This window comes from Phoca vitulina, unplaced genomic scaffold, assembly GCF_004348235.1.
Source record: "Phoca vitulina isolate PV1807 unplaced genomic scaffold, GSC_HSeal_1.0 scaffold127, whole genome shotgun sequence".
NCBI classification, from domain to species: Eukaryota; Metazoa; Chordata; class Mammalia; order Carnivora; family Phocidae; genus Phoca; species Phoca vitulina.
Window position 1 is genome coordinate 27,277 of NW_022589830.1, and position 18,346 is coordinate 45,622.

Consider the following 18,346-nt stretch of genomic DNA (forward strand, 5'->3'; position numbering starts at 1 on the left):
GTAATTTTGCAGATCTGATGAGCAAATTCATAGTCTGAAGAAAGAATGCTTGATGGATCTTCATGGAGACTGACTACCAGTGTTATGGCCGTGCATTCCCTGGGTGGTCTGGCAGAACGAGAAACTTCTAAGGTGGGAACCCCCTCGGGGGACTGGAAGCTGACTCTTCTGCCTGTGTCTGCAATTTCAGACCAACAGATTTTTTTCCAGTGTAGCCAACATGCTGTGCATAATCCATCCTGCATCTTAGGAGGGCCCCAGGACTGCCCCTGGACAGACTGCGTAGCGTAGTCACAGGCCCTTCCCCTCTGGGATCCTGGGTTGGTGGGTGGCCCCGGGGCCCCACCCTCAGGGCCAGCAATGCTGTGGCTGCTGGACATATGTTTGGCATTTAGCTGGTAAGTTGGGACATATGCTTGTTTCAGTTTATTCTCTGCTTCCACTGCTTCCCGCTATTTGTGTGGCACGTATCTGTCAGTAGTTCCCCATGTAGAACACTGTTCACTGATGCTAGTTCACAATTTCCAAGAGAGGAGGTCGTGGTCAAATATGTTGTTAGAGTCTTGCCATGTCTTTTCAATACCTCTTCAAGGGAACAAGCTGTGGAAGGTTATCCTGCCGTTGTGTGTGTGTGTGTGTGTGTGTGTGTGTGTGTGTGTGACAGCGTCTCCCAGTGGCACTGAGACACCACCCTGCTCAGTCCTGGGTTCCTGTCAGAGCCCCCCCACCCCCAACCCACATGCCAGCCCCCTGAGCTGCTGCCTGGCCGGAGCCTTGTCCAGCAAAGGAAGGAGAGTCCAGCATTGACATGGAAGACCCTGAAGGCTCTGGGAGGTGGGGCCCAGCACTGCCTCCAGAATGTGAGCGTGACACTGGAGTCCTGTGACGGCCACAGAGCTCACACACTCACTGTCCCGCTCTGCAGACCCAGGAATGCTCTCTGGCTCCCACGGGGAGGTCGCACCTCGGACGTTGTATTTGAACCACCCTAAACCAACACTCTCAACTCTGTTTATTTACTGCCTTTCTTGTTCCTATTTATGTATCTTTTTAAAAAAATCACAGAAGGAAAAAAAGACCTTTATGGATAAAGCAAGATGTCTTTTTGATACTCCTCACCTTCCTGCTATTTGCCGTATGTCCTCCTAGCCCTTTTATAAACTACTTCCGTGTGTGTCTGCATGTCCCTCGGTGGGTTTTTGTTGACGTAACTAGTATCACCCTGCACATCTCACTCTGCAGCTTGCTCTTTTCCACTGCATGGTATTTTTGATATCTAGCCATCCTGGCGCACATCAACTAGTTGGCTTTTTAATTGCCCTACCTCATTTCACCATATGCGTGTGCCATCCCTTTGTCGATGATTCCCCACTGATGGATATTTGTTCTGTTGCAGGTCAGGTTCCCGGAGAAACAGAATGAGCAGGAGGCACACGGGTAGGAGCTGTGCCTGTCAGGGAGGGGAGGATGTTGGACTGGACAGAGAGAGAAGTTGAATGTGATACAGCTGTCATGGGGACCTCAGCCAACTTCGAGGGGCTCTGGAGTGGGGATGGCCCTTTAAGAATTACCCCAAAGTGGGGGTGCCTGGGTGGCTCAGCGGTTGAGTGTCCGACTCTTGATCTCAGCTCAAGTCTCGATCTCAGGGTTGTGAGTTCGAGCTCCACATTGGGCTCCATGCTGGGCGTGGAGCCTACTTAAAAAAATAAGAGTTACCCCAAATCGAAGCCAGGGGCCAGACCTTCATACCCCACACAATCAGTCATTGGATGAAGGTTGTCCATGAGGAGGGAACATAATCTGGGCGAGTTATTCCTTGTAGGCAGCCAAGAACAACTCCTGGGAAGAGGTGAGCTGTCAGCTGATGGTCCTGAAGGGGTCTGTGGTGCACAGGTGCTAGGAGCTGGTGTACAAAGCCTAGAGTTTGCAAACTCCAGTCTCCACATTAAGGCAAGTCTGGGAAAAGCCAGACCCCTTTGTGTCAGGCTGCTCTAAACCTTCTCAGCAACCTTGGTCCCCCAAGGAGTTGCCATAATGATATAATAGGCTTGCCTTTGAGAGCCTTTGGTCACAAGCTGGAGAAGCTTTTGGGCCTCCTCAGTGTGCACCAGGGAGAAGGGGGCATGGCCGGTCCTTTCACTCAGACCCCAGGGCAAGCTCTCAGCTGCAAAGCTCAGACTCCTTGGCACATTGGGATCACATCAATGTTGAGGCCTGAAGTAGCCTCCAGGGGGGCCCTGGGACTTGGGAAACCAAGATGCTGACTGCACACATGCATTCAGTGTCAGCTACACTGATGTGTGAGGCCAAATGCAGAATGAAAATGCAGGATCCTTGTTCAAAAATTATTGTGAATTTCAAGATGGCGACGGGAGAACATGAAACCAAGCGGGCCCCATGCTACTGCCCAGGCCACGCCGCACACTTGTGTGCCTTCTAGAGAGCAGGCAGTGCAGGTTCCCTGTAGGGAAGAGGCCAGTAGGGACCTCTCCTCATGTTGCTCAGTGCCAGCTAAAGGCTGGAGTCTGCTGAGGGCAGCACCCATGGAAGTAGGCTCACCCCGGACTCCTAACTACGCCCTGGGGAGGAACTGATGTCCAGGACAGAGGGCGCTGATCAGACAAGGTAGATATGTAATCACAGCCTTCGAACATGGGAAAGAAGATGTGACCTCCCATACCCGCCTATATTGGCCCCGCTCACATGGGAATTCAGCTGGGCTTGGAAAGAGAAAGCTGCAAGGAAGGATTGACCCAGGGATTCCTGCTTTCTCCTAATTTTGATAGAATTCTGGAAGAGGTACAAGCCACAGTGTTTCTGTTACCAGTAGGAGAGTCTGTGTTGTGTGAATGGAGGTCTCAGTTCTTGGATTTGCCATGAATGATTTACATGAGGATCCGTGCTCCAGTAAGGACAGCCAGAAGGGAAGGAGCAAGCACAAAGCAGTTTAGTAAGGATAATACACCCTTAAGGTGGGAGAGTGGGCAGGCCCAGAGGTGGCATCTACCCTGAGGCTACAGGGGTCCTTTCTTTTTTGTGTGAGCTGGGTCTTGGGTCATGGACAGACAGGGTGGTCTCTAATGGAGGATGTTTCTAATCATTTGGGAAACTCCTCCAACAGGTTGGGAGGGGGAGTTTTTGACCCTACAAGGTTTGTACCAGAACTGTCGTGATAGCCTTCCACATGGGGGAGGGGGCTAAAACTGCAATGCAAATGCATAATAATGAGTCTAGGGGTTACCCTGGGGCAGAGGTGGAAGAGGAGAGTGCCTATTACGCACCTGTGGCTCTTGGTCTGTCAGCCCCCGGGGTCCTGGGAGCCACGAGGGGTCTTGGAGGCCACAGTGTCAGGATGTTGTGTGTGGAGGCATTTAATGTGTGAACTATTTATCACTGTCCTTGCCTCCAGCTCAGGTCTAACTGATTGCCTACTTTACCACTTCGTGACCTTGCCAATAGAACGTTAATCAAAGGGGAGAAGGGTGTCCTTCTCCACCTTCTCCTGTGAATTGGTGTCTGGCTGACCAGAGATGTGACCTCCCACACCTGCCTAAGTGGGGCAAGAGAGGCAGTGACCAAGGAGGGCAGAGTCCACAGGAAGGTGGCACTTGCCCAAGAGAGCACAGGCTTTGTCTTTAATTCTTCCTGCTCATGTGTCTTTACCTTGAAGAAGGTCATCAGGACAGAGGCCAGTGCAGCAGAGAGAACTTGGGGTTAGCATCACAACAGGGGTTCAAATCCTGGCTCCAGCAGTTCCTGGCTAGTGGCTCTGAGCAAAGTGTGAAGCCTCCAAAAGCCTCCATCTCCTCTTCATTTGCAAAAGTCAGGATAAAAATGTCTTTTATTCTATGGTTGTTGTTTGAGCTAGCGAGTGCAAGTTCCCAGCCTGTCCTGCTGCTCGGGGAGCCCCCCAGCTTTCCTCCCTGGCTCTTCTCATGATCTCTCCACACCAACCCCATCTCACTGTCTCTCTGTGTCTGCCTGTGGCTTTCTGCTTGCCATCCCTGAGCCTTTCACTCTCCTCTTGCTCCTCGCCCAGAAGGGAGGTCACACGAAGAACAGGGGACAGCCGATCCGCCCTACCAAACTGGTCACTTTGCTGGGCTTTAGCTTCTTCATACGTGTGATAGTGATAATATCACCGCCCTGATATGACAAAAATGAAACGTTCTAGGAAATGTTACACGCGCCGCAGTAAAATTGGTCATTAGGCCGAGGGCTAACTAGCCACGTAACAGAGTGTCCAGAGGATGGCGCTGTTGCATTTCGTTCTGGGGGTGAAAAGGTTTGGGGAACCTGGTGGGAAGAATAACCAGTGAAATGGAAGCCAGACAGCATTTTTGGGGGTGCTCCTTGCAAGTTCATTTCCCAGCACATCTGTCCAAGTCAGTCTGCCCTGAACCACAGCCCATGGCAGCCTTCTGAGAGTGACCCAGGCCAGAGGCTCTCAGGCCCTGTCCCCAGAGGACGTGGCACCGCAGGAGGCTTAGGACAAGAGATGCCGAGCCCATAGCAGCCACAAGACAGAAGCACTGTAGTGCTCCTCAGAGTGGGAAGATCAGAGCTGGCGCATCAGGAGGGGGCCAGAGGGGGTGGCTCTAGAGTCGGGCCTTCACAGAAGGTGACTTGGGCTGTACAGCTGGGGGTGGGGTGGCCAGGGCAGTCGCCTGAGACTGAGGGGGTGGCCCTGAGGCTGGAGCTGGGCCTTGAGTGGGAGTGTAGTGGGAGCTGGTGCTGGAATAGTGGAGCAGGCCCCAGGCCATTGGGCAGGGGTGACTCATGACCCAGACCTCCCTCCCCTGGCATGAGGGAGGTCAGGGAAGGCATGGGGCTGACTGTGGCCTGAGGGGAGGGGTAGGCAGGCTGCCGCATTGAGGGGCCATCAGGCCCAGAGCTGACGTTCAGGAGAAGTCCACAGTTTAGACATTTGACTTTATTTCCCAATGAAACTTTGAGGCAGGCACAGAAGTACACCACCGGGACTAAAAGAGGTTCCCCGTCCATCTTTATGATTGAGCGACGTTGTTGTACCAGGAATTAGTATTTTCTACAACTCCAGTAATTAATTGTATTTAAATTAATTAATTTGTATTAATTGTGTTAAAGCTGGTTCATTGGTTCCATGTAAACATTTAACACAAACCATTGTTTAAAAAAATATATACTGGGAGCTTCAACCAGTGGGAAAGGTCCGGGTCTCTCTAGGCCTCTCAGAGGCTCTGCTCTGGCCAGTGGTCAGAAAGGCCATGGAGTGGAATTTTCACCACTTCCAGACTCTTCCTCATAACCCCACCCCATTCCATGTGTGGCTTCTAGAGTCAGAGGAGGAATGGAACGCAGAGGAAATGGAAACTCTGTCCTCTCTTGGGGTCAGTGGGGGCTGAATCCAATCCTGAGGCCCAAACCCAGGACAAAGCTGAACACACACAGCTCAAGAAAGCCAGCAGGTGTGGGCAGAGCTGGCTGTGGCCAGTAAGGACCTGAGCTCCTCAGGGATGGGGAACCCTTACCCAGGAAGGCTGGACGTCATCACTAGAGTCACCAAGGAGTAAAAGTAGGGACATAGCAAATACCAAAGCAAGAGCACATTTATTCCAACAAAGTCAAATCCAGGTCCTGTCTCCCATGGAGTCCTGGTGGGAGGGAAGCCCACGGACGTGTTATGTGGGTGAGCTGGTTATGCTGAGTCAATTAGCACAGCCATGCGAGCTGTAGGCTGCCCCATCCCTCAGGGGAGATTGTGCCTGCTCTTCCCAAACTGTCTCAGAGTTTGAGGCCACGGGCAGCTGGTGGCCCCGTGTGAGCCACTGGTGGGACAAGCACTGCACCAGAGGGTCCAAGTACCTCCAGCCCCAGTGCATACCGCAAGCCGAGGGCTCCCGTCACGCACTCTCTCCATCCTGCAATCCTGCAGTTGGTTTGGGGGGTAGTTTTTCCAGAGTCGAACATCATCTTAAAAAGCACTAGGCCACTGAAGCAGCACAGGCACTGAGCAATCAGATTGTGCCCTGGATGCTCCAAGCAGCCCAGTCATACTGGTGGGTACTGGCCAGGGCTGAGTCCAGCTTGCTCCACGCTCCCCGCCTCCCAGAATCTAACTGTTCTTTCACTGCAAGGTGACCTGATAAACTTGGATGGGGTATTTGAGAAGCTCCCGGGCTTTGGTGGTCGACGGACCTATGCAGACCTACGGGTTGGAATCATGCTGCTGACTGGTGTTACTTGAACTGCCTGCGTTTTGGTTTCTGCATGTGTAAATTGGGACTCATAATACCCATCTCAATGGGTTGTGGGAATCCGTGAAATGATGGGTGTAGAGCACATGGCTGTCCCTGTCCCCTTCACTCCCTGAGGTTATTGGAATGTGCCCCGTCCTTCTTGCCTCCTTTAATTCCCATAAATCTCTGCACCTCATTTGTCCTTACTCCCCTGCCTCGTTTCTGCTATTTTCTCCTGACTCTGGATTATTTTTCTCTTGTCCTCTTTTCATTGTCACCCCTTGCACCCCAACAATCCTTCTAGGCTTTCCTCTTCTCCCCAATCCCCACCCCCCACCCCCAGCCGTTGCCTTCCCCTATGGTTGGACCCAGTGGTGTATGCTCGGGGCGGGCAGGCCTTTACCTCCAGGACGTGGCAACTCCCTTTCCTCCTCCAGGCTGGCATGCAGGCAGACTTAGTCCCCGTCATACCCAGAGGGACACAGGAGCCCTCCACCCTGTTTCCCCCTGCCCGCAGGCCGGCACTACCTGCACCCACACTCTGCCACGCTCATCCCTTCATAATGGTACTTGAGGGTGGGGACCCCCATGTCATCCTTGTAGAGGATGGAGATGGGGCTCAGTTTGGTGGGCACGCAGCAGGCCTTGCCCACCTTCATGGGGAACTTGAGATGCACCAGGGTCTGCACAATGGCGTGCTTCGTTGGCGTCACGTCATCAGCCAGGGGGAAGAAGCAGCCGCCTTTACATTCGAAAGCATCGTACTCCTTGGGTGCGATGATCCAGCTGTCCCAGCCGATGTCCTCGAAGTTCACCCGCAGGGAGGTCTTCTGACAGTGGTTGTTGGCCCCAGCACTCCTCTTCCGTCTGGCTAAAGATGACCCTGTGGCCGTGTGACCTTCCCCATCCTCCTCATCCTTGTTTTCACCTGCCTCTGCTGGACCATTCTTGGACAACTTCTTGAGCATACTGTCCTGTTCATGGCTGATCATCTCCCGGAGCTCCAGCCTCGTCTCCTTGGTCCCATTGCTGCGGTCGTTGGAGAAGACAACGAAGAAGGGCAGGTTTTTGGAGCCTGGGGGGACACTGATATCCAGCTTGTCACAGCCCTTCCTGTGACTCTCCACAGTCACTTCCAGTTTATTTTTGCTCTTGGTGGAGTCTGCTCTGACCCACCGCTTCACAGCACTGGAGACCTCAAAGGTCTCCCAGCCCTCATCCAAAATGTCCTGGGACACAAGGAATGTCTTGGTTCCTGCAGAAGCATCCCAGGCATCTGCTCCATCCAGAACGTCATAAATGGCCATGTTGCCTCTCAGCTCATGGGAAGCGTCTACATGACTTTGGCAGGAGACATAGAGTCGGAGCTCGGCCCTGGTGATCTGCTCATGCCTAGGAATGGAGATGTTGAAGAGCAAGATGTGCTTCTGGAAGGGGAAGTCCTCTGTGGCTGTGATAGAGACAGCATCTGAAATGCAAGTACATAGTGATGGTCATCTTTCATGACACCAAAACTGGGACTCATGACTTGGGTCAGAGGGCGTCCAGGATGACATTGACCTACTCTATCAAGTCTTTACTTGGTTTCACTTAAGCCCTTAATGTAGAAGAGAATTTCGAAAGGTATATTTGGGATCCTCCAAAGAAAAACAGAGGCAAGAGATGCCTTGCTTTGGAGTTGTCAGGTCCAGCTCTTTAGTGAGCATCTACTCTGCCCAGTATTGCACTAGAAGCTGCATTCTGTATTTCACTTTGTTCTTCACAGTGGCCCTGGGAGGATCTAATTATTATTCCACTTTTACAGGTGTGGAGATGGGATTTAGGCTGTTTAACTGCCAAGTGCACACATCCTACAAAGCTCTTCACATTAAAAAAAAAAAAAAAGAGTCAAATAAACAACATAGCAAAGCATATTGTCAGCCTCAGAGTGTAGATCTTGAGTGTGTGATGTTAAAGCAGATACCCTGGGAGAGGATGGTGCATGTCCAACATTAAGACAATGTTAAAAATCTCAGCAACTTAAAGGGCATAGAAATCATTCAGAATCCTTATTTCTGAGTGAAGTGAAAGTGGATTTTTTTTTTTTAATGTTTGAGGAAAAAAATAAAACAGATTAGCCTCGATTGCTTTGTCATGTTAGGCAAAAATGGGGCTTAGCTTTTAGCTACACAATTTTCTCAGTTTCCAACTTCTCCTGGCCGGCACACAGCCCTCAGGACATCTCTGTTACGCCATGGCTTGGTCACAATTACGAAGTCAAAACATGAGGGGAGTCTGCGTGCTGCTGTGAAATCCAGCGGTGTCTGACAGACTGCAGTGCTAATCTGGACTCAGCCCCTTCCTAGGCTTGTGACCTTGGAGAAGTCCTGAGTCTCTCCTTGCCTCAGTTTCCTCATCTGTAGAATGGGGCTCATCCTACCTGCCTTCCAGGGTTAGTGTGAGACTTCCACAAGGTGGCATATAGACTTACTAACACTGTCCCTGGCTCATAGTTGATGCTCAATCAATATTTCTGTGTTCTCTCCAGGCCCTCCTCCCCAACGTGCATGCCCCCCTCAAAGCACACGGCCCTCACCCAGCACAGATGTGCCTGCCATTCCAGCTCCGGCAGAACACGTGTGCATAGTGAATGGGGTCTATGAGCATTAATGGCCTACTGTGCTCTTACTGTGCCATGCTTTGAAAATCGCTGTGGGACCACATCCCACATCTAGAAAACAAACAGCCTCCCTACCTGAGCTGCACTTGGACCATCTATGGAGGGAAGCACAAACTGGCCGTCACAGGAATGCAGGCCACAGGCAGAGCTAGGATTGAGTCAGAAAACTTGTTCTGGGGACATGGACAATGCTGGGCAAGGGAGGGGATGATCATCGAGATGGCACCAAACGCTGGACTCCCAGACTATGGGATTTGGTGAGTAGGTCCAGACAACGAAGCTCAGCCTTTTCCTAAAGCACAGGCTACAGTCATGCCCTATGGGCATGGTGAGATGTTGGCAGCATCTGGGTAATCTGCAGATTGCATTTTTTAAAATTAAGCTAATATTTTACAAATCAGGCAAGTTCACATAAAATCCAGAGAAATCTGGATTTTTCTTCTTCTGGGCAATCAAAAAATTCAGCACTGCTGGGCATCCATCATGACTATGGCATCCTTCAGACGGGGCATGTGCTCTGCAGGCTGGGCAGGTCTGGCCTGCGGTGGCACTGAGCCAGGCCTGTTAGGGGTTTGCAGGTGTCAAGCCCGGGAGGAGAGAGGCCCCATGTGCCTGGGTGTTCAGAGAGACAGCAGCAGCAGGAAAAGCCCGAGCTTTGTAGGCATGTGGGGCCTGTGTCGGAATCCAACTGCCGAACCACTGTGTGACCTGGGCAAGTTCCCTCAGCATCTGCAAGGCTTGGCTGCCATGCTCACAAAATCATTTCACCTACGTCGTGTGAATTAGAGGACGGAAGCCCTAAATCGATGTTTGTTGTCTTCCAGCCCTTTCAAATCAGGTAAATCATTTTATATTTAGAAAATCACTAAGTTGTCCTCCACTGTTTCTCTCTCAGAAAAATTTATCAGACTTGTAGATACTTTCTGATGGGGGAGAAACAGACATTCTTTCAAAGTTAAAAAATACACCAATTGATTGAAAGCTAAATTAGTTGTCTGTTTCAAAGTAGGGAAGGGGACGAAGAGAAGGGATGGACGAAAGGGAGCTGGCATTCTTGTGGCACCTAATGTGTAAAATTGGCACTGGGCCCAGGGCAGGAGAACCTTCTACAGCAGAGCTGTCCAGTAGAACTTTCTGCCATGATGGAAATGTGCTGTACTCCGCACCATCCTGTAAGGTAGCCATTAGCCACACATGACCATGAGCACCTGAACCCAAGCCAGTGAACTAAGTTATTAATTTTATTTCATTTTAATTCATTTAAATTAAAACTTAAAGGGCCTCATACGTGCAGTGGCTACCGGACAGGGCAGCGCAGCCCTGAGCCCCGCGTCCCCCCCCCACCCGGGGGTGCCCTGACGGAGCCGACTCTACCTTCCACGCTGAAGCTGCGCACGATGTTGGACGCGGGCGTCGTGGACTTGTCGGTGGTGTATCTGTTGTACAGGTCGATCATGTACTGGGGTGGCTCCGCTCGGGTTTTGTCCTGGGAAGGGACACCGCTGAGATTGAGGCTGCGCAGGAAATCCACCTTCATGTTCTCCAGGAACATCCTCAGGTCGAAGGTGCCCCCCTCCCGCTCACCTCCGGGCCCCCCGAGCAAGCGGTGGGCATCTCCCCCCGCCGACGCCCGCCCCCGGCTCTCCAGGGGCTTCCCTGGTGCACAGCCTGCCAGCAGGGAGAGCACAGGCAGGGCCACCCAGAGCGCCCTGCAGCACATCTTGGGACGGCGCCGTCGCCCTGGACAGGAGACTGCGGGTGGCGGCCGCGGGTGTGTTAGCGGGCGCAGGGAGGAGCCCGGAAGGAGCGGGCCCGCATTTTCCTGCCCATGGCTCTGCACGAGCCCCCGGGCCAGTTCACAGGCTCTCACCCGCGGTCCCCGGAGTGGCCTCCCCTTGCTCTTATCTGGCTCTCGATGCCGTGCTCCCACCTCTTATCTAAGGGAGCTCTCCGTTAATGAATGCTCTATAAACATCTGACAAACACACAGGGCTTGTGGGAAGGACACAGCCTGCTGCAGAGAATCTGAATTTCTCTGTGGGGTTATCACCCCCTAATTAGGATCCTCTCTCATTTCCTTGCCAGCTCCGTTCTGAAGAATCTTGAGACAGGGTGACACATGCTCTATCTCCAGGGCCATACAAACAGAGAATCCAGGAAACAGACAAGACCAAAAAGTCCTCCAAATATAGAAACAACACAAAACTCTCAGGAGACCGTGGCAAACGGTGGGTGGGGTGGGTGACGGGCAGGGTCCCCCAGGGTGAGTAGGAGGCCTGAGAGGAGGGCTCAAATCCTGGCTCCCTCATCTACTGCCCACAAGTGTCGCTTCACCTCTCTGAGCTTCGGGTTTAGCAAAGACATGTGAGAAATCAAAGATGATTGTGTGCTAAACATCACGGCAGTCTCCACAAGCCTGGTCAGCTGGGCAGGCGCATTCTGGCTGTACCCTGCGCCTCCCCAGCCCGCTCTCCAGGGGACACCACACCCACCCTGAGACCTGCTGCCCGGTCCCCAGAAGAGCTCTGTCCCTCGTGTCAGCTGGGTGGCTGCTTGGGCCACACTTGTCAGCCAGGAGAAGCAAGCAGTCTGGGGAAAGGAAGGAAGGGGAACGGGGAAGCCCTAAGACCAGCACATGTCCAGGAGCTGTCCCCCTAGCTCCGGGAGGCTGACAAGCTGCAGCCCAGTAGGGGTCTGTGAGGTCCCGGGGTCTGTGTTATGCTAAGGGCATTGTGCCCACACGTAGACTCTGTCCATTCCCATTCTGTGTGGGTTTGACTGAGCTAAAGAAAATGGGGATAGTTATAAACGTCAGGGGGTCTACTCAGAGGAGGATTTGAACATGAAGTTTTTCTGTGCTGGCAGGCCTCCCGGGGAGAGGCAGCACTGAGCCGAGCAGCTTCAGGAAGATGGAGGAGAGGCCACGTCAGGCCAGGGGGCAGAGGTCAGGGATCCCAGTGTGTGCCCAGCGTTCCTCCCACCCCTCATGGGGGAAGGGTGAAACCAGGAGCCTCAGCGTTGCAGGGCCTGGACAGAACTTGCTGTCCCCATTCTTTGGGGACACTGTCGAGGGAGGGTGGATGGGAAGGGATGCAGCTTAGAAGTGTTGCTTGGATAGGGGGCAGGAAGCCTACTGGGCGTTGAGCCAGCTCAGTGCAAGAACTTGCTAGGGCAGGGAAAGGATGAAGGGGTGCAGAGCCTGGAAATGGAGCTGCAGTATGCATCAAAGAGGGCCTGGGAGGAGCTAGAGAGCCAAGCCGGCATCCCCCATGGTGCTCCAGTTCCTGGGGGCAGCCCAGAAACAGGCCACATTCAAGAGGTGGAGCCAAGAGATACATGGGGGTGGCTGAATGTAGTCAGGGGAGCGTAAGGGACTGCTACCTGATGTTTTCTTAAAAATATGGTAGATCTTATTTTCTGACTGTAACAGTAGTATATAGTACAGATGATTTGGGAAATGCAAAACATTATAAAGAAGGAAATAAAAATAACCTAGTCTCACCAGTGATGCCCACAGTTAATATTTTGAAATCCAGTATATGCAGCTCCGCAATCCCCTATTTACAACCCTTTTGTCCAGGAGTATTTTGAGATTCAGAAATTTGCAGATCTTGGAAATTTGGTATGGCATATATGCTGTAATATTCCCAGTGGGGTTGGGGACAATACCTTATAACCAAATACATTGATATTTCTGCAGTGAAACAAATAAAAACACAAATATCCATTCGGATCAAGTTTTGCCATGAAAGGAGTGAAAAGGAACTTCAGGTTTTCTGATAGTTTTGGATATGAGATCTCAAATAAAGTTCCGTGGACCTGTTTAGATGTGGGGTCACCACATTTGGCTGTGGAGGCTGCACATGAGCCCTGCCAGGAGGCATCGGTCACGTAGACTATAACGTGGGTGATGCCCCCAGGGCTGTGTACTTCTGGAGTTACCTGCCCAATAAGCTCAGGGTATCAATACATCCACCTGTCCTTCCTTTACTATTTTTGACTAATTGCATCAGGCCTCCTGATCCATATTATCAGGAAGTCTGATCCATTTCCTACATCGTCCAAGAGCCCTACAGGTTTATTTAGTCCAAAAGAGGTGGAGGTGGGATGGTATCAGTCCAGCTTCTTAATGCTAGAAGTGGTGAGGGAGAAAGGGGTTCTAGCAGGTCCCACCTGCTGTTGCTTCTTAATGACACTTGGTTTTGCTGTTGGACATGGGTCCCGCACATCTAACAGCTGCTTGAGAACAGCTGCTGGGATGCCCTGGCTTGTTCAAGTTTCTTCCCAGGTCTCCATAATGTCCCACACTTTGGGCACCGAGATAACAGGTTTCTTAGGCACACTCCCAGGCTTACCATTCTTCAAAAGGCGGGTAGCTGGGGCGAGAGAAGAAGCCATCTGCGGCCACATTCTGATCCCATTCTGCCCTTTCTCACAAACCTGTAGGTTCTTGTAGGGAGCCTGTGCTGCCAGCTCAGACTCCCACTCTCCTCAAAGTGGTGTGATTTCAGAGACCTTGTTCCGAGGGGGAGTGGGTACAGAATTCTAGGTTTGCAAGATGGAAGGACGCTGCAGAGGGATGGCGGTGGTGGTTACGTAACAATGTGAATGTGCCAAATGCCACTGAGCTGCAGATGGTAAATTTTATGATGTGTATATTTCACCACAATTAAAAAAAATAATTTTAAAAAAGTATATCACTTAGAGTTCTTTTTGTGGTAGATTGCAGAAAAGCAGAATCCAGACGGTTTTAAGCAAAGTGGATTATGGCTAACTAATGAAAGCTGCAAAGTCCAGGGAAGGTTTGACTTTAGCACAGCCTGGTCCAGAGTCCAGGCAAAGTTGTAGTGATGTTTTCTCCACGCCCAGAGCTGCCTTCACTGTGTGGTCTTCACCCTCCGCCTCCCTGTTTTGGCAAGATGGCGGCAGCAGGGCCACACTACATCCGGTTCACACGGGGGCGGGGGCCTGGGGTGGGGGGCCGGGAGCAAAAGCCTCTTCTCCAGGAAGATCCCGTTAGTCTCAGGGCGGCTTCTTGGTCCTGATTGGGTGATCTGCCCATGCCCTAGCCAACCACGGTGAACGAGGGGAATACAATGTGCTGATTGGCTTAGACGGGGGTGATGGCGCTAGCCGCAAGGAATGAGAATCGGATTGGGATAATCCCCGAGAGGGGTCTAGATCTGGTCCCCGGCAGAAACCACTGCTGAAGGATGGCGTATCTTCCCATGCCATGAAAAATTTTCATATGCTTCATTTTTAATGACTGAATAATATCCAACAGTATGGACCTATCCTAATGTATCCAACATTCTCCAACTGCAGGACAATTAGGCTATTTATTAAGATAATGTTGCAAGGCACATTGTTATAGGCTATATTTTATATTATTTTCTTAAGACGGTTCATCAGAAGAGGGATGTCTAAGTCAAAGTGTATGCAAACGACTTCAAAGCTCCTGGTAAACACCGCAAGTTGCTTTCCAGAAATGCTCTTTTATTACTCACTTCCACTAGCAGACCCTAAGCACCTGTCTTCCCACCCTCAGCGGTTGTTCTTACTAGTCTTTAGTAATGTGATGAACAAAAAATGTTAATTTGCCTTGCTAGCTGAGCTGGACTCTATTTTCTCCATGTTTTGATGAGCCATACCAGAGTCTGGACTTCAGCTTTCTGGAAGGTACAGTGGTAGCTGCCTCGTACCCACATCTGTCCAGGGCCGTGCTCAGGAATCATGTTTGGTTCTGCGCTGTGTGTCCAGGAGAGGGCCAAAGTGATCCACAGAGGCCTGGGTGCTCCTCAGGAATGCCGAGTGCCCTTACTACAGAGCCTGACACACAGTGAGCATTCAGCAAGTACTTATTCTTGCTCTTGTCTATACACTGTCTGAACTTCCACCCCTGTCTTTGTTACTGCTGGAGTGGCTCTGCCCTTCCCTTTTGCAGAGCTCCTGCTTTGGGTGTGCTTTCAGTTTGGAATGCTCTTCCCCACTGCCCTCCACCTGGGCCAGTCCCCCCTGCCTTTCAGTGCCTGCTCAGGACTGCCCTCCACCACACAGCCTCTGTGTTCTGAGTGACAGCACTCAGACATTTGGATTCATCTGACAACCACTATGACGGGCCGTGGGACCCCTGTCGGCTGTTGGCTTGAGCTGGCACATCCTTCCTGCAATTTGACATGGCCAGAGAGCAGGCCCTGTGTTCATGGTGGATTGGATGCCTCCTCTGGGCAGGCCTCCATGCTCGTCTCTGCACATGTCCTTGAACACCTCAGGGTACTCCAGGCATTGTGTTGGTCAGGCTGGCTCTGCCCCAGTGGTTGCTGACCCAGCCTTGTCTTCCTGTCCGTAACTGATGCCCAGATAGTTTGGCATTACTATGCTATGGTCGTGTTTAACCAAAGCCCCTGTAGTACCATCTCTCCCACGACTTGTGAGTCACAGAAATAGAGTCATCACATGCAATTGCTATGGGACAAGTCCAATTCAATGAATAAGAGAGGCACACCTGACTCATCCATTTATTTCAAGGACCGCTGAAGCTCATCTCTCCAGCAGACAGACTTCAGCCTTCCTTTATGGAGGCGGGACAGGATCAGCCTGAATTTCTGTGTTACAGCTGCCACCAGGGGGTCAGGAGCCCCTCTGGCCCAGAAGGTATGCCAGGAAGACACCTGTTCCTGTGAGCTGCTCAAACTCCACACTCACCCACACGTTGCCCAGAGAATGAAAACTGGACCCACCTTGAGGCTGTAAGGAGAGAATGAGTCAGGCCGAGCAGGGGCTAGGTCCCTTCCCAGCTCTGAACGTAGCCTCTGGGAGACCCTGCTCGCATCTGGCATGGACGGCATCAGTCTCAGGACTGTGCCCAGCTGGTCAGCACATTTACTGGAACACTGGTTCTTAAAGTGGGGTTCCTGGCCCTCCAGCAGCAGCGCCTGAAAACTGGTTAGAAATGCAAAATCTTAGCCTGGGTCAGCAACTCTAGAAGCAGGGCCAGCAACCTGGTCAAGCCCTCCATCTGATTCTGATGCACATTCAAATCTGCACACTGGATGTGATAAAAGAGGAAATTTGTACAAGCCTTCCAAGAGATAAAGTATGTCTACACTGCCTAGTACGGGATGGGGCACACAGTAGCCGCTAAATACTTGAACAGACAGGTGCATTCCCCGCTCACCCCTACTCATACAGACAGGACTGCTGGCACAGACCGAGGGATTTAGGGTGGGGTTAGAATGGAGAGGGAAGGAAAAATACTGGAAAGCTGGAATGAGCATCATTCTCTCCGAGAGTAAGAGAGAGAAAGGGAATAAAAATCTCAGGGGCACCAGTTTATCAGTGAAGGATTTTATGCTTCCAGCTTTTGGTAAAAGGAAATAGCCTTGAACAGCCAGGGCCGGCAAGCTGGTCCTGTCCTGCTGGTCCTCTCCCCAGAATCCTGTCCAGCCCCTAAATGCATTTTGCACAAGCTGGCACCTACATTGTCTTTATGCCACCAACCGGTCCAGCTCTCCCATCCTGCTGGAATCAACTCCATTCCTCTCCCACTGGAGCCCCCTCCTCATACCCGCCCACCCCCACCCCAGACTTCTGCAGACTCTTCCAGCCTGGCCCTGCATGCATCCTGGCCACGGAAGAAGCATTAGTTACAGGCTACGGCTCGTGTGGCATTTTATGAGTGACTTAGACATACAGAGGCACCTGGTGGAATGCCTCAGGTTAGACACTTGGTAGCCCCTGGACTCAGTTTCCCCATTTGTTAGGAAAAAAGGTTACATCAGAAGTTTTCCAAAGTTTCCCCCCTGCCTTAAAGTTCCTGGCTTTCAGTTGTCCTGTCTCTATTTGTCACATGAATTAATCTACGAGACCCTACCCTTTCAGAGCATATAAACATTCAGGAATCGGGCTCACTGGCAAGCCCCCACACAGCTTCCTCCAAACTGACACAGATGAAGTTGGGTGACCTCAGGGACCCATGCACGTCTAGGCTGTGTGCTGGAGCCTTTTGCTTTTATGACAATGTGATGCTGCTATTTGGCTTTTAAGAGGAAGAAAAAATTGTTTCATATAAACATTTCTTTCTAAACCTTGCTTTATTATAAGTCACTCAGTGCCATTGGGAAAACCCTAATTGGCTGGTGGGGGGGGGGATGGTCACTGTCCGGGAAGCTGGGGAGCAGCTCCAGCCATATAGGCCTTGAATCAGGCAGCCTTGGGTGTCAAAGCTGACATGGCCCGTGGTCTTGGTAAGACATTGGTGGTGGCCATATTATTTACCTGTCCTGAGCTGTTTTTCTGTGGCACCAGTTGGGTAGTTAAGTTGCAAGGTTGCTGCGAGCCTAAACAAGATGCCGTATCTAAACTGCATGGCGCTTTATAAAGGTCAGTGGTCACCGAAGACACCAGTTCCTTCCAGCACACTCCAAAGTCATCACCGCTGGGTAACATCCATCCTGGCACAACCGTGGAGCCCCTGCATGGCTGGACACAGGGGTGATCCTCCCAGCCCATCCCCCATCCTTGTAAACCAGAAATGAAGACTCTCAGAAGCCGTAGGATTTTGTGGTGACCCTGATCTCCCAGAAACTGCGAAGGCCAGAAAGAATAAGAAGTCTTATAGGACCACCCCAGCTTCATCAAGAAATGGAAGGGGAGCACTGTATGAGAAAAAATTGAGGGGGGCAAGGAAAAAGGAAGAATCTATATTGAGAAGAAAGGTATTGGGACCCTTATCAAGTCGCAATATTTTTATTCATTTTGCTATTAATTTATATCTTGTTATGTTCCAAAAAGGATTAGATGTGATGCAGATCAGTTTGAGACACCCCAGCATCCAGAGAACGGATCCTGTAGGCCCAGCCCAGTCCCTGCAGGAATAAGGCCGCGTGTGTGCTAAGGACCACCCCCTTGCCTCACCTGTGTCCACCTGGGCGGGGCTGCTGTCCCCACACATGTCCCAGGACCAGCTGGAGCGCCTCGGAGGAGACGCTGAGCAGACTGCTGGGCTCCGCTTGGTGCCCTGAGGACCCCTCCCCACACCTACCTGTTCTGGGTACTCCTTCCAGTGTCTGTTGTCCTGCCTCTGGCTGCAGCCACCGCAGCCTTCTTCAGAGGCCACCTGGGCTTCTAGAGCTCCCACGAAGAGAGCCAGAGAACTGGGAGTTTCCATCTCCCCACCTGGGAGCAACCTGGAAAAGAGGTCTGAATGTCCAGCTCCCTTGCTTCAAGGCTGGGCGAACCCTGAGGTATAATTAAGCTCCAGAGCTCCCCACAAGATCCAGGATCTGGGATGCCTGGCTTCTTGGCCTCCCGACCAGCTTTTCCCCTTCCTTGCCTGTTTTTCCTGGGAGCACTTCCTCATCTATCCCTTGCCCAGGCACGCTCGGCTCAGGAGCCTGACTTAAGATAGACATCATGGGCTTCTTTTCTCCTCCTAAGTTCCCTCTCAGAGGACTGCTCATGGCTTCTC

At 51.7% G+C, this 18,346-nt stretch overlaps 1 protein-coding gene across 1 annotated transcript; it reads right to left on the reverse strand.

The window, feature by feature from the left end:
- Positions 1–6,742: 6,742 nt before the first annotated feature.
- Positions 6,743–10,597, reverse strand: GDF2 (growth differentiation factor 2). The gene is made up of 2 exons (XM_032399056.1): positions 10,252–10,597; positions 6,743–7,686 (listed from the first exon to the last, which is right to left on the reverse strand). The coding sequence occupies exons 1-2, from the start codon at positions 10,595–10,597 to the stop codon at positions 6,743–6,745; spliced, it is 1,290 nt and encodes a 429-aa protein (XP_032254947.1).
- Positions 10,598–18,346: the final 7,749 nt, after the last annotated feature.